General features: G+C 40.6%; 1 protein-coding gene across 14 annotated transcripts; it reads right to left on the reverse strand.

Moving 5' to 3' along the window:
• Nucleotides 1-67: 67 nt before the first annotated feature.
• Nucleotides 68-16,422, reverse strand: ppp4r4 (protein phosphatase 4, regulatory subunit 4). 14 transcript variants are annotated; one of them, XM_027276193.1, is made up of 27 exons: nucleotides 16,268-16,422; nucleotides 15,353-15,450; nucleotides 15,136-15,223; nucleotides 9,676-9,749; nucleotides 9,148-9,250; nucleotides 8,906-9,053; nucleotides 8,341-8,414; nucleotides 7,641-7,747; nucleotides 6,243-6,350; nucleotides 6,035-6,156; nucleotides 5,744-5,866; nucleotides 5,218-5,360; nucleotides 5,009-5,128; nucleotides 4,681-4,758; nucleotides 4,414-4,497; nucleotides 4,040-4,213; nucleotides 3,847-3,952; nucleotides 3,562-3,709; nucleotides 3,322-3,466; nucleotides 3,175-3,213; nucleotides 3,016-3,087; nucleotides 2,877-2,940; nucleotides 2,691-2,768; nucleotides 2,346-2,436; nucleotides 1,900-1,961; nucleotides 1,338-1,791; nucleotides 68-317 (listed from the first exon to the last, which is right to left on the reverse strand). In XM_027276193.1, the coding sequence occupies exons 3-27, from the start codon at nucleotides 15,220-15,222 to the stop codon at nucleotides 272-274; spliced, it is 2,850 nt and encodes a 949-aa protein (XP_027131994.1). In that variant the 5' UTR covers nucleotide 15,223; nucleotides 15,353-15,450; nucleotides 16,268-16,422; the 3' UTR covers nucleotides 68-271. The 14 variants fall into 14 exon arrangements, with proteins under 14 accessions (XP_027131994.1, XP_027131989.1, XP_027131993.1 ...); XM_027276188.1 differs by having other exon boundaries at nucleotides 15,136-15,272; XM_027276192.1 differs by lacking the exon at nucleotides 16,268-16,422 and adding an exon at nucleotides 15,814-16,085.
• Between the last annotated feature and the right edge of the window lie 1,691 nt (nucleotides 16,423-18,113).

The raw sequence follows: 18,113 nt of genomic DNA on the forward strand, positions 1-18,113 counted from the left end.
GTTGACATTTATCCAACCAATCCCACATCAGCAGGTGATACCAGTAACCAATAAGAACACAGCAACAGTTTGTACATGTGGATTTTACTGAACCAAACAGGTTACAGGATGAGATCATTAAAATACACAGTGCTCAGAAGTCAGACTCTGACTGTTGCATTCTGGATAATGTTCTAAAGCGTTCATCCTTTAACTCATGACACAACTGCTTGAATGGAAACTGCTCCCTGAATGCTGATGGCCTAGTGGAGGTATGACATCATCATCATCTTCAGTCTCGTCCTGATTGGATGCTGAAAGAGTTGGACTTCCTGTTTCTGTAGATAAATAAAGAAAACAGCAGTGCCCGGGTGAAACCATGACATGAGTTAAAAGGTGCCGTTTGTAAAGCGTCTCGCTCTGAAAATAACAGCAACATTTTGTCACATTTAGCTAAAAACAATTTTTAAAAAACTGGTTTGAGAGTCACTTTTTTGCACATTTAGAACAATATTTGTGAACTTAGAGATATTTTAAATATTTAAATCCAAATGTTAAATGTAAAATCTAAATGCTAAATCTAAATCTAAATGTTAAATATCAATGTTAAATATAAATCTAAATGTTAAATATAAATCTAAATGTTAAATCTAAATCTAACATCAACATCAACATAACGTCATGGCTAAACAATAATAAACAAATAAAATGAATTAAAGACAGAGTTAAGACAGGTTTAAACCAGCCAGGGCCAAGCTAAGATAAACCAGGAGAAAAGCCAGGTTAACACTGGTTAGCACAGTTTTTGGGCTCAAACTGTAAAGGTTATAGCATGTTTAAACCAGAAAACAATAACAGGAGCAAACTGGGATAACCCAGATTTCAGATAGTGTTAAGCACCAAGTCAACCCTATCCCTAACCAAAGGTTCAAGCAGCAATAAATTAGACCAGGTTAAAGCTTGGGTTAAATGAGATTTAAAGCTGGATCAAACAAAAGAAATCTCAAATGGACTAAAATGGATTTAAAACCAGATGAGTGTTAAACAGGCCAAAACAAGAAAGAAGTCTGGGATAAACAATGAGGATTAAGATGGGGATTAACCAAGCCAAAACATGGTTAATAAACTGAAACCACAAAAGACCAAAACATCAAGCCCACATCTGCTCTTCTAAAAGGATCCAGAGTTTTGTCAACCCCTCTTTGAATTACTGTAGTTTTGGGATTCCCTTTTATTGGTTTAATAAGCTCAGAGGAGAGACCTTGTTTAAAGGCCACTCCTGGAACTGGTCTGTAAAAAACACATGGGATCATTAATTTGTAAGGTTCTACCACCAGAACATTTTAGTAAGTACTCACATTGACAACTTTCTGGATTGGCTGTCCTTCACCCCACAGCCCCGGTCCATTGTTTTACTGCGCTGGTCCATGGTACTGGTCCTATGGTCTCTCTGGTCCATGGTACTGGTTCTATGGTCTCTCTGGTCTATAGTATTGGTTCTGTGGTCTCTCTGGTCAATCGTAGTCATTCTATGGTCCAAGGTACTGGTTCTATGGTCTCTCTGGTCAATTGTAGTCGTTCTATGGTCCAAGGTAGTGGTTCTGTGGTCCATTGAACTGGTTCTCTGCTCCAGTGTAATGGTTCTATGATCTCTCTGTTCTAGGGTGCTGGTCCTGTGGTCCATAGAACTGCTTCTGTGGTCCAATGTGCTGGCCCTGTCCAGGAGGCTGGTGGTGTTACTGCGGATCAGGACTGGCATGGAGGAGCTGGACTGGGATGCCATAGTAAAGTGCGCAGTCCTTAAAGAGTCATCTAAAAAACACAAGTGATGTATAAATAAAGATCTAACCCACCCCGCCTCAGCCTGCAGTCCTTCAGACTACTTCCTGTCAAATATGCAGGTGTGTAAGGCGGCGGTACCTTTGCTCAGTAATACGGAGGACTTCTTCGGCCCAGATGGACTGTTTAGCTCTTTCACTTTCCTTAAACACAGAAACGGAAAAAAAAGGTCATAAGAACACCCAAACCTTGTTTTTGTCCACATTTAAACATCTCAGAGTGATGTGACCTATGTCATGTGACCGGCAGTGTCACATCATGTGATGTATGTAACGTAACAGCTACTTTAACCCAAACCGACCAAACTGTAACCATTTCACAACACTAACCACGTCTGGCAGCTCAGTGTGTCTCATTAATATGCTAAAGGTTATTTGACGACCTGGGATGAGAACGGGTTGATTACCCATAGACCAGGATTACAGCTGAGGACTGGAACAGCGATCATCTCATTCAGATTGGTCATATCGGTCTATGATCTGAAGACAACCCTGAAGTACATGAAGTTGGTTCAAAGTGGTTCTTACAGAGGTCTGTCTGAGTTGGCAGATTTGGATGTCGTTGGCTGACTGCTGAGGGACCGACTCCTTGACAGTTTAGCCTTCCTCATCTCTTTACCTGTAAGATGAAGAAACATCATCATCACCATCCTCATCATCATCATCATCCTCATTGCTGTGAATCTGGAAATTTAAGTTTTTGTTCACGCAGCAAAAAACACACTTCGCCACCTTGGAGCTGATTTAAAGTAGCTGGTTGAACTTTGATTAAACAGTTATGGAGCAACATGATCATTCATGTAGAGGCTCTTATTATTGGTTATGAATGTCTGTTATAATCTGTGTTGACAGATAGTACATGTTCTGTCTCACCAGAGGATGACAGGGCCGCTCCAGAGGAGGACACAGACATAGATTTAGTGGCAGACAGACTGGTTTTGCAGTCTCTTCCTGTCAAACAAAGCAGGACCTCTGATTAATGAACATGTTTATTTTCCTTCAGGTGGATTCAAACAGTCTCTTGTCTGTGAATCATAAAAACATAAAAAACAAACTCACGTTTTCGCTCTGTATGTTTTTCAGAGTTCAGTTTCCCGTCGGTCTGTTGGCGCTCCAGCTGTTCCTGACAACAGAAAAGACGTTATTGAAACAAAAACAAAGTGATTCAGACTGAAAACATCATCCATTTCAGACTCACCATCTCCAGCAACAGAGTCTCCTCCTTCTCCTTTTTCTGGTCCAGTAAATCCCTCTCCTGCCTCTTGTGAAACTGTAACACACAATAAACCTGATGGAGTGAAACCAAACCCTCCACTGTGATCTACCTGACAGTTCTTCATGAAACCGAGCTGCTTACAGGTTCAGTGAGGTCCAGTTTGTCCAATTCCAACACTGTCTGAAAGACATCATGGACGCAGTTAATCCATCATTGATTATTAATTTCACAGACCTACTGAGTCTACTGATCGTGGATCTGGACTGGTCTCACATATGAACAGGTTACCTTGCGGATTGTGGCCACCACATCCTTGTCTTTCTCTCTGCAGAGCAGTTTCTGGACGCAAAAGTCGAGTTGCTGCAGCAGCTGTTTGTCCGCGGGCAGGCGCAGTGACGACCGCAGTCTGGGCAACAACTGACACAGCTTGTACCTGACAGATAGGTCAACAAACAAGACAGATGTGTTACATGTGATTTCAGAGAGACAGATGTTACATGTCTCTCTGGACAGAACATTTAGATGTACCTGACATTGGCCACCGGGTCGTGGACCAGCTCCAGCGCCGGGATCAGGAAATGTTTGTTGAAATACTTTCTAGAGAAAATCTCAGTGGCCATTTCACAAACATCGAGGAACCTCAGACGGTTCCAATAGCTCCGCCCCTGAGCCAAATCTGAAGAGGAGAACCAAACAAGAACCGTCAATGCTCTGTCTGACTGCCAGATCTAAGGATCAGAAGCACAAGATTCTGACCTTGCATCAGTTCAAATGTTACACTCAGAGCTGACTGAAGAACCACAGGATTCTGACCTTGGATCAGTCGCTCCATCATCTCCTGACGTTGCTCCTGTTTGCGGTTGTAACGCAGGAATGTGCAGAACGTCCGAGCCGCCTCCTTTTGAACCGGCAAAACTTTCTACAACAACAACCAGAGGGGCGATTATGTGTGTGCTCACCTGGTCGACCTAATGTGATATTTGGTGTTGTGTGTTCTTGGCCTGACATTGGTGGTGAGGATGATGAAGATGCGAGGGGAGAAGTTCTGGTGCAGCAGTTCTCCAGGCAGGAGTCTCGCCAGGCAACTGTAACGCTGCAGCAGCTTCTCATGTAACCGCCAACGCAGAGAACATCCAACCTTCTGCTCCGCCAACAGCAGAACCGACAACAGCTCTGGGAACTGATGAGTAACCGCAGGAGAATCCATAAGAACCACAGGAGAACCCAGAAAAGACAGGAGAAGAAGAGAAGAAGATTAATTCAGTTGTATTTATGACAGAAGTTATCTTATGTGTAAACTGAGTCTTCATCACTTGATTTAAAAAGATGTCAGAGGAACTGAAGGACACTCAGATTTGGTGGTGGAGGTTTGTTTCCTACCTTGTTGTCCAGCATCAGGTTCTGTCCTCTGTTAAGAACCGCCTCCAAAGTCTCTTCCAGGTGATTCATGAGAGCGTCCAACACCTCAACAACAACAAAAGCTTCAGCATGTGAAACTAAACTAAATGAATCATTCCTTCCAATATCACAACAAAAAACAAACCAAAAGGATAAAATGACAGAAAACCACAAGAAAAATTTTAAACGTTTACACTGTAATGCACCCTGAATGGTTGAGCAGTGTTGGCAGTGGGTGTGGTCTCTCACCTCCAGAGCGTCGTCCTGCAGCAGAGCGAGGAGCTCTTTGTGGACCAGCTGGACGTTTGAACCGAGCAGCTTCACCACCTGACAGGAAGGGGCAGGACCATTCATGTGACATCACAGGAAATATTTTTGTATTCACTGATCTGTAAAGTTTCATTCAGCAGTTTTAAAATTCAACAACAAGAACCTGAGCACACATCTGTTTGGTCTTCTATGACTATGGTCTTTTATGGTCTTCTCCTCTAGTGCCATCCTCTGGACAAACCTGACATTTCGCTGATGAGGCTGATAAACGATAAACTTTGTAGATGTAATCTGGATGTAATCTGACCTGGTGGAAACTGGCTGCAGCACTTCGTCGAACGCTGACCTCAGGATCACAACAAAGACTGTAGAAGGACGGGTAGAGCTCTGACAAGAAATGAGACGGGTCCGAAAACACCACCATGGCCTGGAGAAAGAGGGAGAGGAGGAAGTGACATCACACGTGGAGGATTTAAGACTGGATTCTGGAGCTTTGCTGTGCGGTTCAGTGTCTACCGGCAGGTTGTAGCAGCAGTTGCAGCGGATCAGTGTTGACTCATTGTTGCCATCAGTCGAATTCCCTTCGTTCTGCAGACCAGCAACACAAAGAACTTTAAATCTCTGCAGCAACCGGGCCTTCTGCTCCTCTGACAGAGAGCCTGAAACACAACAACCAATCATCAGACCCAAACAATGATCCAGGATCACCGCGCCAACGCTGCCCAGACCTTCAGATTCTTTTCATCTCAAACGGGATCTGTCAGGAAGAATCCTGCTAGAGTCCAACCCCCTAACACATACCCCCAAAGTAAAGAGAGGTCTGGAGATCTGTGACCCTGATGACAGACTGATCCGGGAGGTCGGTGACCCTGATGATACTTTGTGAGACCCTGTCAGCTCTCAGGATCACAGGTTTACAGAAAGGTTTTGTAGCTCTTCAGGAATTGAATTCAGTCTCACTTGGATCTGCCTCCTCACACTCACCACCTCAGATTAAAGATTTGACTGTTTTTTAATCCCCAACACTGCTGTTGAATCTCACCTGTCAGTCCATTACAGAGCTTCCCAAACTGGAATGACAAAGATGCCATGACAGCTTCATCCACCTGCGATGACACCTCGCACACTGACATTACCAGAGGAACCACAACGTGGAGTCTGTCATCTGAGGAAGAGAGGAGGGGGTTTATAGAGATTTGAACTACAGACGGCTAATGCAGGTGTCCAGAGGTTAAGAAGGAACTATGAGCTTTGTTTCAGGCTTTTTGTGTTGCTCTGACTCTGAGGAAACCTTAAACCATGTTACTGACCACAGATCTGCCTGTTGACTCACCGCTGTCCATCATCTCCATCAGATTGATGATGGTGTCGAAGGCAGCAAGGCGGACGCTGCTCTCCTCGTCTTCAGCAAGCTCCACCAGTTCAGGAAGCAGCTCAGTCCGGGTGTCGTCCATCCTAAGGGAACAGAAAACATAGTTTCACTTATTATGCCAGGATTGTTGATTTGTGTTTGGTTTAATTCGGTGTTTGGTGGTGTTTACCCAGTTGCTCTGGCGATGCTCTCCAGCTGACGGCACATACAGGCTCGAACCTCAAACTCCACGTCCTGACATAAAGAGCGAACCAGCGGCAGCAGTTCCTTCTTCATTCTAGCAAGAAAAACTTGTGTTAGTGTCACGCCTGGGGCATTGACCACAAAGCAGGGTATGGTATAAGTTAAGGGTTAACTCTGGGTCCTGACATTGGGGTACATCACGATGGTAACTGATTCCTACTGAGCAATCAGTTTTCTTTGAGAATGACATCATCATTTGGCCAATCCTGTGAAGCGGTGCACAGATTATGAGGCGGTCTCTGTCCTTTGTGTTTATAGATCTAGATTGTGGTCTGCCGGACTGATCTGATCACCATAGACTTGTTATCTGTCCATTTTTTAGTTTAATGTAACAGACAAATATAACTATCATCAGATGTTCTGATGATGATGCAGTGATTTAAAACAGATGAACTGGGTTCTTCAGGCTCTAATATTAAATTCATATTCTTATTATTATTCATAATATTAACATTGAGAACTCCTGTTTATGCAAATCCTGGGTTTACTGACAAATTGATGACCAGCATCATGTGACTGCTTAGCGAGATCATAGTTGTTAAAGCCTGATAATGAGAACATCCTGCATTTGTGGAACTGGTTTCTTAGTCCAGAATACAATGTGTATTGTGTGTACAGTGAATACAGTGTGTACAGTGAATACAGTGTGTACAGTGAATACAGTGTGTACAATGTGTACAGTGTATACAGTGTGTGCAGTGTGAGATCATAGTTGTTAGAGTAAAGCCTGATAATGAGAACATCCTGCATTTGTGGAACTGGTTTCTTAGTCCAGATCCCAGGTCAGTCCGTTTACCTGCAGGTCTGTGTGCAGTGTATGTACGGTGAATACAATGTGTACTGTGTGTACAGAGTGTACAGTGAATACAGTGTGTACAGTATGTGTACAGTTTATACAGTGTGTACAGAGTGTGTACAGTATGTGTACAGTATGTGTACAGTGTGTACAGTTTGTACAGTGTGTACAGAGTGTGTACAGTATGTGTACAGTATGTGTACAGTGTGTACAGTTTATACAGTGTGTACAGAGTGTGTACAGAGTGTGTACAGCATGTGTACAGTATGTGTACAGTTTATATAGTGTGTACAGTATGTGTACAGTGTGTACAGTTTATACAGTGTGTACAGTATGTGTACAGTATGTGTACAGTTTATATAGCGTGTACAGAGTGTGTAAGTATGTGTACAGTTTATACAGTGTGTACAGTATGTGTACAGTATGTGTACAGTTTATATAGTGTGTACAGAGTGTGTACAGTATGTGTACAGTGTGCACAGTTTATACAGTGCGTACAGAGTGTGTACATGCTGTGTTGCAGCTCACATGTGAGAATCAAACTTGCAAGCGACCTTTCCTAAAATACGACAGCTGGCCAGACGAGCCTGTAGAGAGTGAGACAGCTGAGACTGATATAGGAGAGGGTTGAGCACCTGCAGAGAAACAACAAGTGGACAGACAGACAGGTACAAAGACAGACAAGCAGATAAACACACAAATAGATTGAGTCAGCTGGGTTTCAAACACCAGAAGTCCTGAACAGGTAGACATGAGAGAGACACAGCTAAGAGCTACAGAGCAGACCTCCTAAAGTCAGACAGGCACAGAAAGAGTCCGACAGACTGACAGGTAGTGATGAGCAGAATGAGAAGGAATCAAGATGTGCAGGTAGACAGGTGAAAAAAATAAAAAAAATACAGAAACAGACAGATATAAAGGTATAGAGTGACAGAGAAAAATATGAAGATGCAGAGAGACAGCTAATGACAGACAGTTTGAGAGAGAGAGACAGACAGAAAATCAAGAAGTGTGGAAGTAAAATCATGCATGTCTTCTTATTTCTGTTTGATGGCAGACTTTACAGTATTTAACAGTACTTAACAGTATTTTTTACTTTACAGTACTTAACAGTATTTTTACTTCACAGTACTCTACAGTACTTCAAACCGCCCTTATCCTGATCAATAATCAGTGACAGCTGGTTTTAAAACCATCTTAGAGGGAATGTTGATCAGTATCATGGTACCTCCTGTTTGATGGTCTCCTTGGGAAGAGCATTGATGGCCAACAGTAGAGTCTCCAACCAGGCATTGCTCACCACTGTCAAGCAAGCAGAGCAACATCAATGTCAACATCAAAGTTGAGTCTATGAAGATGTGGAGGGGTTCACCACTCTGTGAAAGACTGCTCTAGAAAATAGAGCAACAATTTAAGAGTAACGTTTGTCAACGTAAAATGACAAAGAATCTGTGGATTTCATCTTCTACACTTCATAATATCATTCAAAGATTCAGCCAATCAGAAGAAAGCTCTGTAACAAGGGACAAGGCTGAAAGCAACTCAAATGCAAAGAGAAACACAGCCATCTGTGGGCCCGAGCTCATTTAAGATGGACTGAGCCCATTTAAGGTGGATAAGACAAATGGAAGACTGTCCTGTGGTCTGAAGTCCACATTTGAAATTATGTTTTGAATGTATCTAATTTCAGGTGGTGACAGAAGTGTTACCTGTGTCTCTGTGGTTCAGGTGTGTTACCTGCGTCTCTGTGGTTCAGGTGTGTTACCTGCGTCTCGGTGGTTTAGGTGTGTTACCTGTGTCTCGGTGGTTCAGGTGCAGTAGGACAGTCTTCAGGATAGAAAAGGTGTGGGTGTGGATCAGAATGATGTCATCCTGCAGGATGGTTAAAAATGACGCTGCTGCTGCCAGCTGAATTTCTGCTCCTGCTCCATTGAGAACCTCCTGAGTGGGACAGAAAGGACAGGTTACCTGAATGACATACCTGTTATTTCCCAGAGTGATAGTACTGAAATGGTCTGATAGTTTGTGTACTTACCCGGACCTTTGGTACGACCCGACGAAACGTCTCTGCTGGATTCTGACGGACAAGGCTTGGCAGGTTACTGATGACGCTTGCTCTCTGCACCTCCTGTCCCACACTGTCAACACAAACATACAGAGGCAGACTAGCATAATAAATACTTCAAGTATTTACTGATCAGAAACAAGGACCTAAAACCTGACCATGTGGGACTTAAGGACCGAACCAACAGTCTAATGATGTAAAACTGCATTCAGGTCCAGATACCTCCTGTATGTCCTGCTGTTGTTTGGATCATACTTTTAGTTTGTTTTCAGTTCACAGGAGTCCAGGATGTCTGGAGGTTTGAGTCCAGACATCAAACGAGGTCAGTGAACTAGTTTAGAGCCTGTGGGATCTGGCTGCAGAATGATTACCTTCAATGTTTAATTGGCTTCACAGTTTACTAGGTCACTGGGGTTTTTTCTGGACCCAAAATAACAAACTGAGTCCCTCGCCTGAGCAGGTAGACAGCTCTTACCTGAGCAGAAAGCCAGCTCTTACCTGAGCAGGTAGACAGCTCTCTCGATGTCGTTGAGGTCTTCATCCACAGTCAGCTGATCGATCTCCTCTGCTGTCTGACAAGAAACAACAAACATGTTCAGAGGAGAGAATGCACAGGTGTGTCCTTTAAATGGAATCTTTAGATGAACCATGTAATCCATGGCATTTTCCATAGCATGCATCCCATGATAATTTCCTGGAGAAAAACTGCATGATCTTAATGATCTGGAGTAATTAACCCCATGACGTTTGTCATACGTTATAGTATAAGCTTCCTATATAAAGACAATGAGAGGCATATTCTTTGTTCATTCCTGTCGAATGTCAGAATAATTCTGACCTCACATTAAAATGCATTTAACTTCAGATCTTGGACTCATTTCTTCCTTGAAGCATCAGCTACAGAATTACACGTGTGATGTGTCATTCAGTGTTTGCTCAGTGACCTTGTTAGGTGTTAGCACACCTGATGTTACTGCAGTCAGTTCAAACATGAAGAGCTGCTCACGTCAACAGAACATGTGAACTTTACATGTACCTGTGTGTGTTTATCTGTACATATGTCACTCAATCATATATATAATACATACATACATACATGTATAACCCTAAACTGTGCTGCAGAGAATTTCATCAGTTAGCAGCCTCACAAATCAACAATAAACAGCAGCTCATATTAGAGCCACAGAAATGCTTCACAGAGTTCAAGCAGCAGACACGTCAACATCAAGTGTTCAGAGAAGACTGTCAATCACACCTTCATGGTCTGAATGACTGCAAACAAACCACAACTGAAGGAGACCAACAAACACATGAATGGACATTAGAGGAAATCTGGACTTTGGTCTGATGAGTCCAAATCTGAGAGTTCTGGTTCAGACCGCCGTGTCTTTGTAAACGGATGGTGTTTGCATGTGTGGTTTCCACCGTGAAGCATGGAAGAGGAGGTGTAATGGTGACACACTGGACCAACATGGCTACCACAGCATCCTGCAGAGACATGCCATCATTTGATTTTCATCAGGACAATGACCCCAAACACATCTCCAGGCTCTGTGAGGGCTGCATCACATGCCCTGACATCCACAATCACCTGACCTCCAGGCTCTGTTTAAACCCATCCGGGTGACAACCTCAGCAGTGTGCAAACCATTATTCAGACGTTAGTTCAGTGTTTAAACCTCATTATTCAAACATAAGTTCAATGTTTAAACCTCATCACTTGATGTTAGTTCAATGTTTAAACCTCATTCAGACGTTAGTTCAACATTTAAACCTCATTATTTAATGTCAGTCCAATGTTTAAGCCTCATTGTTCAAATATTAGTTCAATGTTTAAACCTCATTATTCAAACGTTACTTCAATGTTTAAACCTCATCATTCAGATGTTAGTTCAACGTTTAAAGCTCATTATTTAATGTAAGTTCAACATTTAAACGTCATCATTTAATGTTAGTTCAATGTTTAAACCTCATTATTCAATGTTAGTTCAACATTTAAACCTCATTCAGACATTAGTTCAACGTTAAAACCTCATCATTTAATGTTAGTTCGATGTTTAAATCTCATTATTCAACATTAGTTCAATGTTTAAACCTCAGTATTTAATGTTAGTTCAATGTTTAAACCTCATCATTCAGATGTTAATTCAACATTTAAACCTCATAATTTAATGTTAGTTCAATGTTTAAACCTTAATATTCAGACGTTAGTTCAACGTTTGAACCTCATCATTTAATGTTAGTTCAGTGTTTAAACCTCATCATTCAGACATTAGTTCAATGTTTAAACCTCATTATTCAGACGTTGGTTCATCAATTAAACCTCATTATTCAGACATAAGTTCAACGTTTGAACCTTATTTAATGTTAGTTCAATGTTTAAACCTCATTATTCAGACATAAGTTCAACGTTTGAACCTTATTTAATGTTAGTTCAATGTTTAAACCTCATTATTCAGACATAAGTTCAACGTTTGAACCTTATTTAATGTTAGTTCAATGTTTAAACCTCATTATTCAGACATAAGTTCAACGTTTGAACCTTATTTAATGTTAGTTCAATGTTTAAACCTCATTATTCAGACATAAGTTCAACGTTTGAACCTTATTTAATGTTAGTTCAATGTTTAAACCTCATTATTCAGACATAAGTTCAACGTTTGAACCTTATTTAATGTTAGTTCAATGTTTAAACCTCATTATTCAGACATAAGTTCAACGTTTGAACCTTATTTAATGTTAGTTCAATGTTTAAACCTCATTATTCAGACATAAGTTCAACGTTTGAACCTTATTTAATGTTAGTTCAATGTTTAAACCTCATTATTCAGACATAAGTTCAACGTTTGAACCTTATTTAATGTTAGTTCAATGTTTAAACCTCATTATTCAGACATAAGTTCAACGTTTGAACCTTATTTAATGTTAGTTCAATGTTTAAACCTCATTATTCAGATGTTACTTCAATGTTTAAACCTCAACATTGATGTTACTTTGATGTTTAAACCTCATCATTCAACATTAGTTCAACATTTAAACCTCATTATTCAGATGTTATTTCATCATTTCAATCTCATTACTCAGACATTAGTTCAATATTTGAACCTCATCATTTAATGTTAGTTCAATGTTTAAACCCCATCATTCAGACGTTGGTTCAACATTTAAACCTCATTCAGACATTAGTTCAACGTTAAAACCTCATCATTTAATGTTAGTTCGATGTTTAAATCTCATTATTCAACATTAGTTCAATGTTTAAACCTCAGTATTTAATGTTAGTTCAATGTTTAAACCTCATCATTCAGATGTTAATTCAACATTTAAACCTCATAATTTAATGTTAGTTCAATGTTTAAACCTTAATATTCAGACGTTAGTTCAACGTTTGAACCTCATCATTTAATGTTAGTTCAGTGTTTAAACCTCATCATTCAGACATTAGTTCAATGTTTAAACCTCATTATTCAGACGTTGGTTCATCAATTAAACCTCATTATTCAGACATAAGTTCAATGTTTGAACCTTATTTAATGTTAGTTCAATGTTTAAACCTCATTATTCAGACATAAGTTCAACGTTTGAACCTTATTTAATGTTAGTTCAATGTTTAAACCTCATTATTCAGACATAAGTTCAACGTTTGAACCTTATTTAATGTTAGTTCAATGTTTAAACCTCATTATTCAGACATAAGTTCAACGTTTGAACCTTATTTAATGTTAGTTCAATGTTTAAACCTCATTATTCAGACATAAGTTCAACGTTTGAACCTTATTTAATGTTAGTTCAATGTTTAAACCTCATTATTCAGACATAAGTTCAACGTTTGAACCTTATTTAATGTTAGTTCAATGTTTAAACCTCATTATTCAGACATAAGTTCAACGTTTGAACCTTATTTAATGTTAGTTCAATGTTTAAACCTCATTATTCAGACATAAGTTCAATGTTTGAACCTTATTTAATGTTAGTTCAATGTTTAAACCTCATTATTCAGACATACTGTAAGTTCAACGTTTGAACCTTATTTAATGTTAGTTCAATGTTTAAACCTCATTATTCAGACATAAGTTCAACGTTTGAACCTTATTTAATGTTAGTTCAATGTTTAAACCTCATTATTCAGATGTTACTTCAATGTTTAAACCTCAACATTGATGTTACTTTGATGTTTAAACCTCATCATTCAACATTAGTTCAACATTTAAACCTCATTATTCAGATGTTATTTCATCATTTCAATCTCATTACTCAGACATTAGTTCAATATTTGAACCTCATCATTTAATGTTAGTTCAATGTTTAAACCCCATCATTCAGACGTTGGTTCAACATTTAAACCTCATTCAGACATTAGTTCAACGTTAAAACCTCATAATTTAATGTTAGTTCGATATTTAAATCTCATTATTCAGACATTAGTTCAACCTTTAAACCTCATCATTTAATGTTAGTTCAATGTTTAAACCTCATTATTCAGACATTAGTTCAACGTTTAAACCTTATTATTCCAACGTTATCTTAACATTTAAACCTCATTCAGATGTTAATTCAACGTTTAAACCTCATCATTCAACATCAGTTCAACATTTAAACCTCATTATTCAGATGTTGTTTCAACATTTAAACCTCATTTTTCAGATGTTGTTTCATCATTTAAACCTCATTATTCAGATTTTGTTTTATCATTTAAACCTCATTATTCAGATGTTAGTTTATCATTTAAACCTCATTATTCAGATGTTAGTTTATCATTTAAACCTCATTATTCAGATGTTAGTTCAACATTTAAACCTCATCGTTTAATGTAAGTTCGATGTTTAAATCTCATTATTCAGACATTTGTTCAACCTTTAAACTTCATCATTCAGATGTTAATTCAACATTTAAACCTCATAATTTAATGTTAGTTCAATGTTTAAACCTCATTATTCAGGCGTTAGTTCAACATTTAAACCTCATCATTTAATGTTAATTCAATGTTTAAACCTCATTATTCAGGCGTTAGTTCAACATTTAAACCTCATCATTTAATGTTAATTCAATGTTTAAACCTCATCATTCAACATCAGTTCAACCTTTAAACCTCATTATTCAGATGATAGTTCAACATTTAAACCTCATTATTCAGATGATAGTTCAACATTTAAACCTCATCATTCAATGTTAATTCAATGTTTAAACCTCATTATTCCAACGTTAGCTCAACATTTAAACCTCATCATTTAATGTTAATTCAATGTTTAAACCTCATCATTCAACATCAGTTCAACCTTTAAACCTCATTATTCAGATGTTATTTCATCATTTAAACCTCATTATTCAGATGTTAGTTTATCATTTAAACCTCATTCAGATATTAGTTCAACCTTTAAATCTCATCATTCAGATGTTAATTCAACATTTAAACCTCATCATTTAATGTTAGTTCAATGTTTAAACCTCATTATTCAGACGTTAGTTCAACGTTTAAACGTCATCATTTGATGTTACTTTGATGTTTAAACCTCATCATTCGACATTAGTTCAACATTTAAACCTCATTATTCAGATGTTAGTTTATCATTTAAACCTCATTATTCAGATGTTAGTTTATCATTTAAACCTCATTATTCAGACGTTGGTTCAACATTTAAACCTCATTCAGACATTAGTTCATAGTGATGTCTTCAGTGTTTGACAGTTATCTGTCCCGTTTGTCTGTCTGTCTGTCTGTCTGTCTGTCTGTCTGTCTGTCTCTTAACCCGTTTGTCTGTTGACCTGTCTGTCTCTCTGCACACGCTCACACACAGACACAAACTGCGTCACGCTGCGCACATAGTGGGTTTCCCTTCAGCTTCCTGTGTGGAAGCTGTTGCTCTTCCTCCCGCTGAATCACACATCACCCTCCTCACCTTCATCCTCCTCACCCTCACATGTCTCACGCAGCTTCACCTGTCTGCCTGCTGAACACACCTTAAGACTCCTGCGGATCGGCCTCTCGATGAAGGCGAGCTCCTGCAGCTCCTCCAGTGGTCCGAACAGCAGGCTGGACTGGTTCATTCTGCTGGAGAACATCTGCTCACTGGAAATGTCCCAGTCTGGTTCTGGAGCTTATTTGTAGAACAAGATTTCAGTGCCGACCATCCCTGATGAGAGGAGGCGAGAGAGGAGGGGGAGTACTGTCACCAACCGTTTCCAAGGAGATCCCTGCTCGGTCTGTGCGGGGCGGAGGGAACGTCACGCCGGCCTCCGTTCACAATCCGAGAAACGGAACAAATCCTCGGTCATCTGCTGAAGAATCAACGAGTCAGAGATCCAAAGAAACACCGCTGACACAAACTGCGTCCATTCTTCAGTTCGGCGCACATTTAGCGCTTCGAGCTGCGCTTATTTCAGTAACATCTGCACCTTTCTGAGCATCATCTGTTGAACAGCCGCTCGATGTTCTCTAACCTGAATGAGCTCTCTTCTACGCGGATGGCACGTTAGGCCAGAGTCCGTTTAAAAAAAACACGTTTTAACGGTTAAAGCTGAAAATGATCAAACACTTTTCATTCCGGCCGATCTTCAGGACGTCACAGCGCGAATAATTAGGAGGGTCTGATGCTTCGTCCTGTGCGGATCTACTTCAATAAAAGACATTTGACGTACCGGCTCGGTGTCTCCTGCAGCTTTCCGCCCGCACACCAACAAACAAATCAAAGCCGGCCCAGTTCACCTGCTTAGTGCGGCAGGAACGTCACGCACAGCTGCGTTAAAATTAAGCGCTATGATGCGTCCGCACACTCTGTGACATGTTACACACTGATCAACCCGCTCGGTTCGGCCGACACAGTTTTTCAATAAGATGTCGATGTTTCTGAAGCCAGGTCTGTGTGGTCGCCCCCACACAGAGGGCGGTACCAAACGGTGTCAAACAGTCCAGAACTTCAGAGTTCGCGTGTATGAACAGCCTCTCGGTACCACAACATCCTAAAAAAACGTCCCGCACGTTACCGTCCCATGTAACCAGGACGGTTCGTGATCGGTCCAAATGTGAAAAATTTGAATGAAGATTTGTGAAAGTGAAGTAAGCATGAAGCTGATGATTCATTATTTTACTAACCTGCTGCTGAAGCGACCCTGACCACAGATTGGTTGATAAGCGGGGTTCACTGGACCGGAACCGGGCTGAAACCGGACCAGAACCAGCCGACTAGCTGGAAGCTAACGTCTGCACTGCAGCAGCCAAACCAGTTTCCATGGAAACGCCTGGATGTAGGCCTATAGTGACCAAACTCATTCAAAAAGTCCAGCTCAGAGAACCAACGAGTGATTCTGAGGTCTGCATCGGTCATCAATGACCAGACCTCACTGACTGCTGTACAGCACAACTTTATATCTGTAATCACTGACTGCTTTACAGCACAACTTCATCACTGTAATCACTGACTGCTGTACAGCACAACTTCATCACTGTAATCACTGACTGCTGTACAGCACAACTTTATATCTGTAATCACTCACTGCTGTACAGCACAACTTCATCACTGTAATCACTGACTCTGGAGCAGCACAACTTGAATCATCTGTAATCACTGACGCTGCTTTACAGCACACTTCATCAGCGGTAATAGAGGTGTAATCACTGACTGCTGTACAGCACACTTTATATCTGTAATCACTCACGGCTGTACAGCACAACTTCATCACTGTAATCACTGACTGCTTACAGCACAACTTTATCCTGTAATCACTGACTGCCAGACAGACAACTTTATATCTAATCACGACTGCGTACAGATCCCCATTACTGTAAACGACTCGTACGCACAACTTCATCACTGTAATCACTGACTGATGTACATAATCTTAGGATCACTGACTGCTGTACAGCACAACTCATCACGTAATTCACTGACTGCTGTACACACATTCATGTACTAAATCCACTCTGTACACACACAACTTCACTGTAATCACACACTGACTGCTGTACAAGCACAACTTCACACTGTAATCACTGACTGCTGTACAGCACAACTTCATCGTAATCACTGACTGCTTTACAGCACATTCATCCCGTGTAACAACTGGACTGCTGTACGCACAACTTCACTGTAATCACTGACTGCTGGACACCACTCTCCATCACGGTAATCACTGACTGTCTTTACAGCAAAACGCATCAACTGTAATCACTGACTGCTGTACAGCACATGCTCCCATCACGACCAATCACTGACTGCTGTACAGCACAACTCACGTCACGTAATCACTGACACTGCCGTGACAGCACATCTCTCCATGTACTGTAGCACTGTACGACTGCGTCGCACAAACTTCACTGTAATCACGGACTGCTGTACAGCACATCTTACTGTAATCACTGACTGCTGTATACAGCACACTTCATCACTGGTAATCACGGACTGCTGTACAGCACAAACTTTAATCACTGTAACCACTGACTGCTGTACAGCACAATCTCCATTACTGTAATCACGGACTGCTGTTACAGCACAACTCATCACTGTAATCAGGACTGCGTTACAGCACAACTTCACACTGGTACATCACGACTGCTGTAAGCACACAACTTTATATCTGTAATCCCTGACTGCGTTTACAGCACAATCTCCCATCCACGTAACACCGACTGCTTTACAGCACAACTTATCACTGCAATCACTGACGCTGTAACACACAACTTACTGTAATCACAGTGTGTTACAGCACAACTTCATCACTGTATCACTGACTGCTGTACAGCACATCTCCCATTACTGTAATCACTGACTGCTGTACAGCACAACTTCACTGTAATCACTGACTGCTGTACAGCACATCTCCCATTACTGTAATCACTGACTGCTGTACAGCACAACTTCACTGTAATCACGACTGCTTTACAGCACAACTTCATACACAGCATCAATCTCACATCACTGACCTGCTGTACAGCAAAACAA

Source organism: Larimichthys crocea, unplaced genomic scaffold (assembly GCF_000972845.2).
Source record: "Larimichthys crocea isolate SSNF unplaced genomic scaffold, L_crocea_2.0 scaffold322, whole genome shotgun sequence".
Taxonomy (NCBI): Eukaryota; Metazoa; Chordata; class Actinopteri; family Sciaenidae; genus Larimichthys; species Larimichthys crocea.

Coding starts and splice junctions, on each gene's coding strand:
- ppp4r4 (XM_027276188.1), bottom strand. CDS start 15,237: ATGTTCTCCAGCAGAATGAACCAGTCCAGCCTGCTGTTCGGACCACTG. Junction 8,415..8,905: donor CCTGAACCACCGAGACACAG/GTAACACACCTA, acceptor CTTGCTTGACAG/TGGTGAGCAATGCCTGGTTG. Junction 2,437..2,690: donor AGCGGCCCTGTCATCCTCTG/GTGAGACAGAAC, acceptor TTCATCTTACAG/GTAAAGAGATGAGGAAGGCT.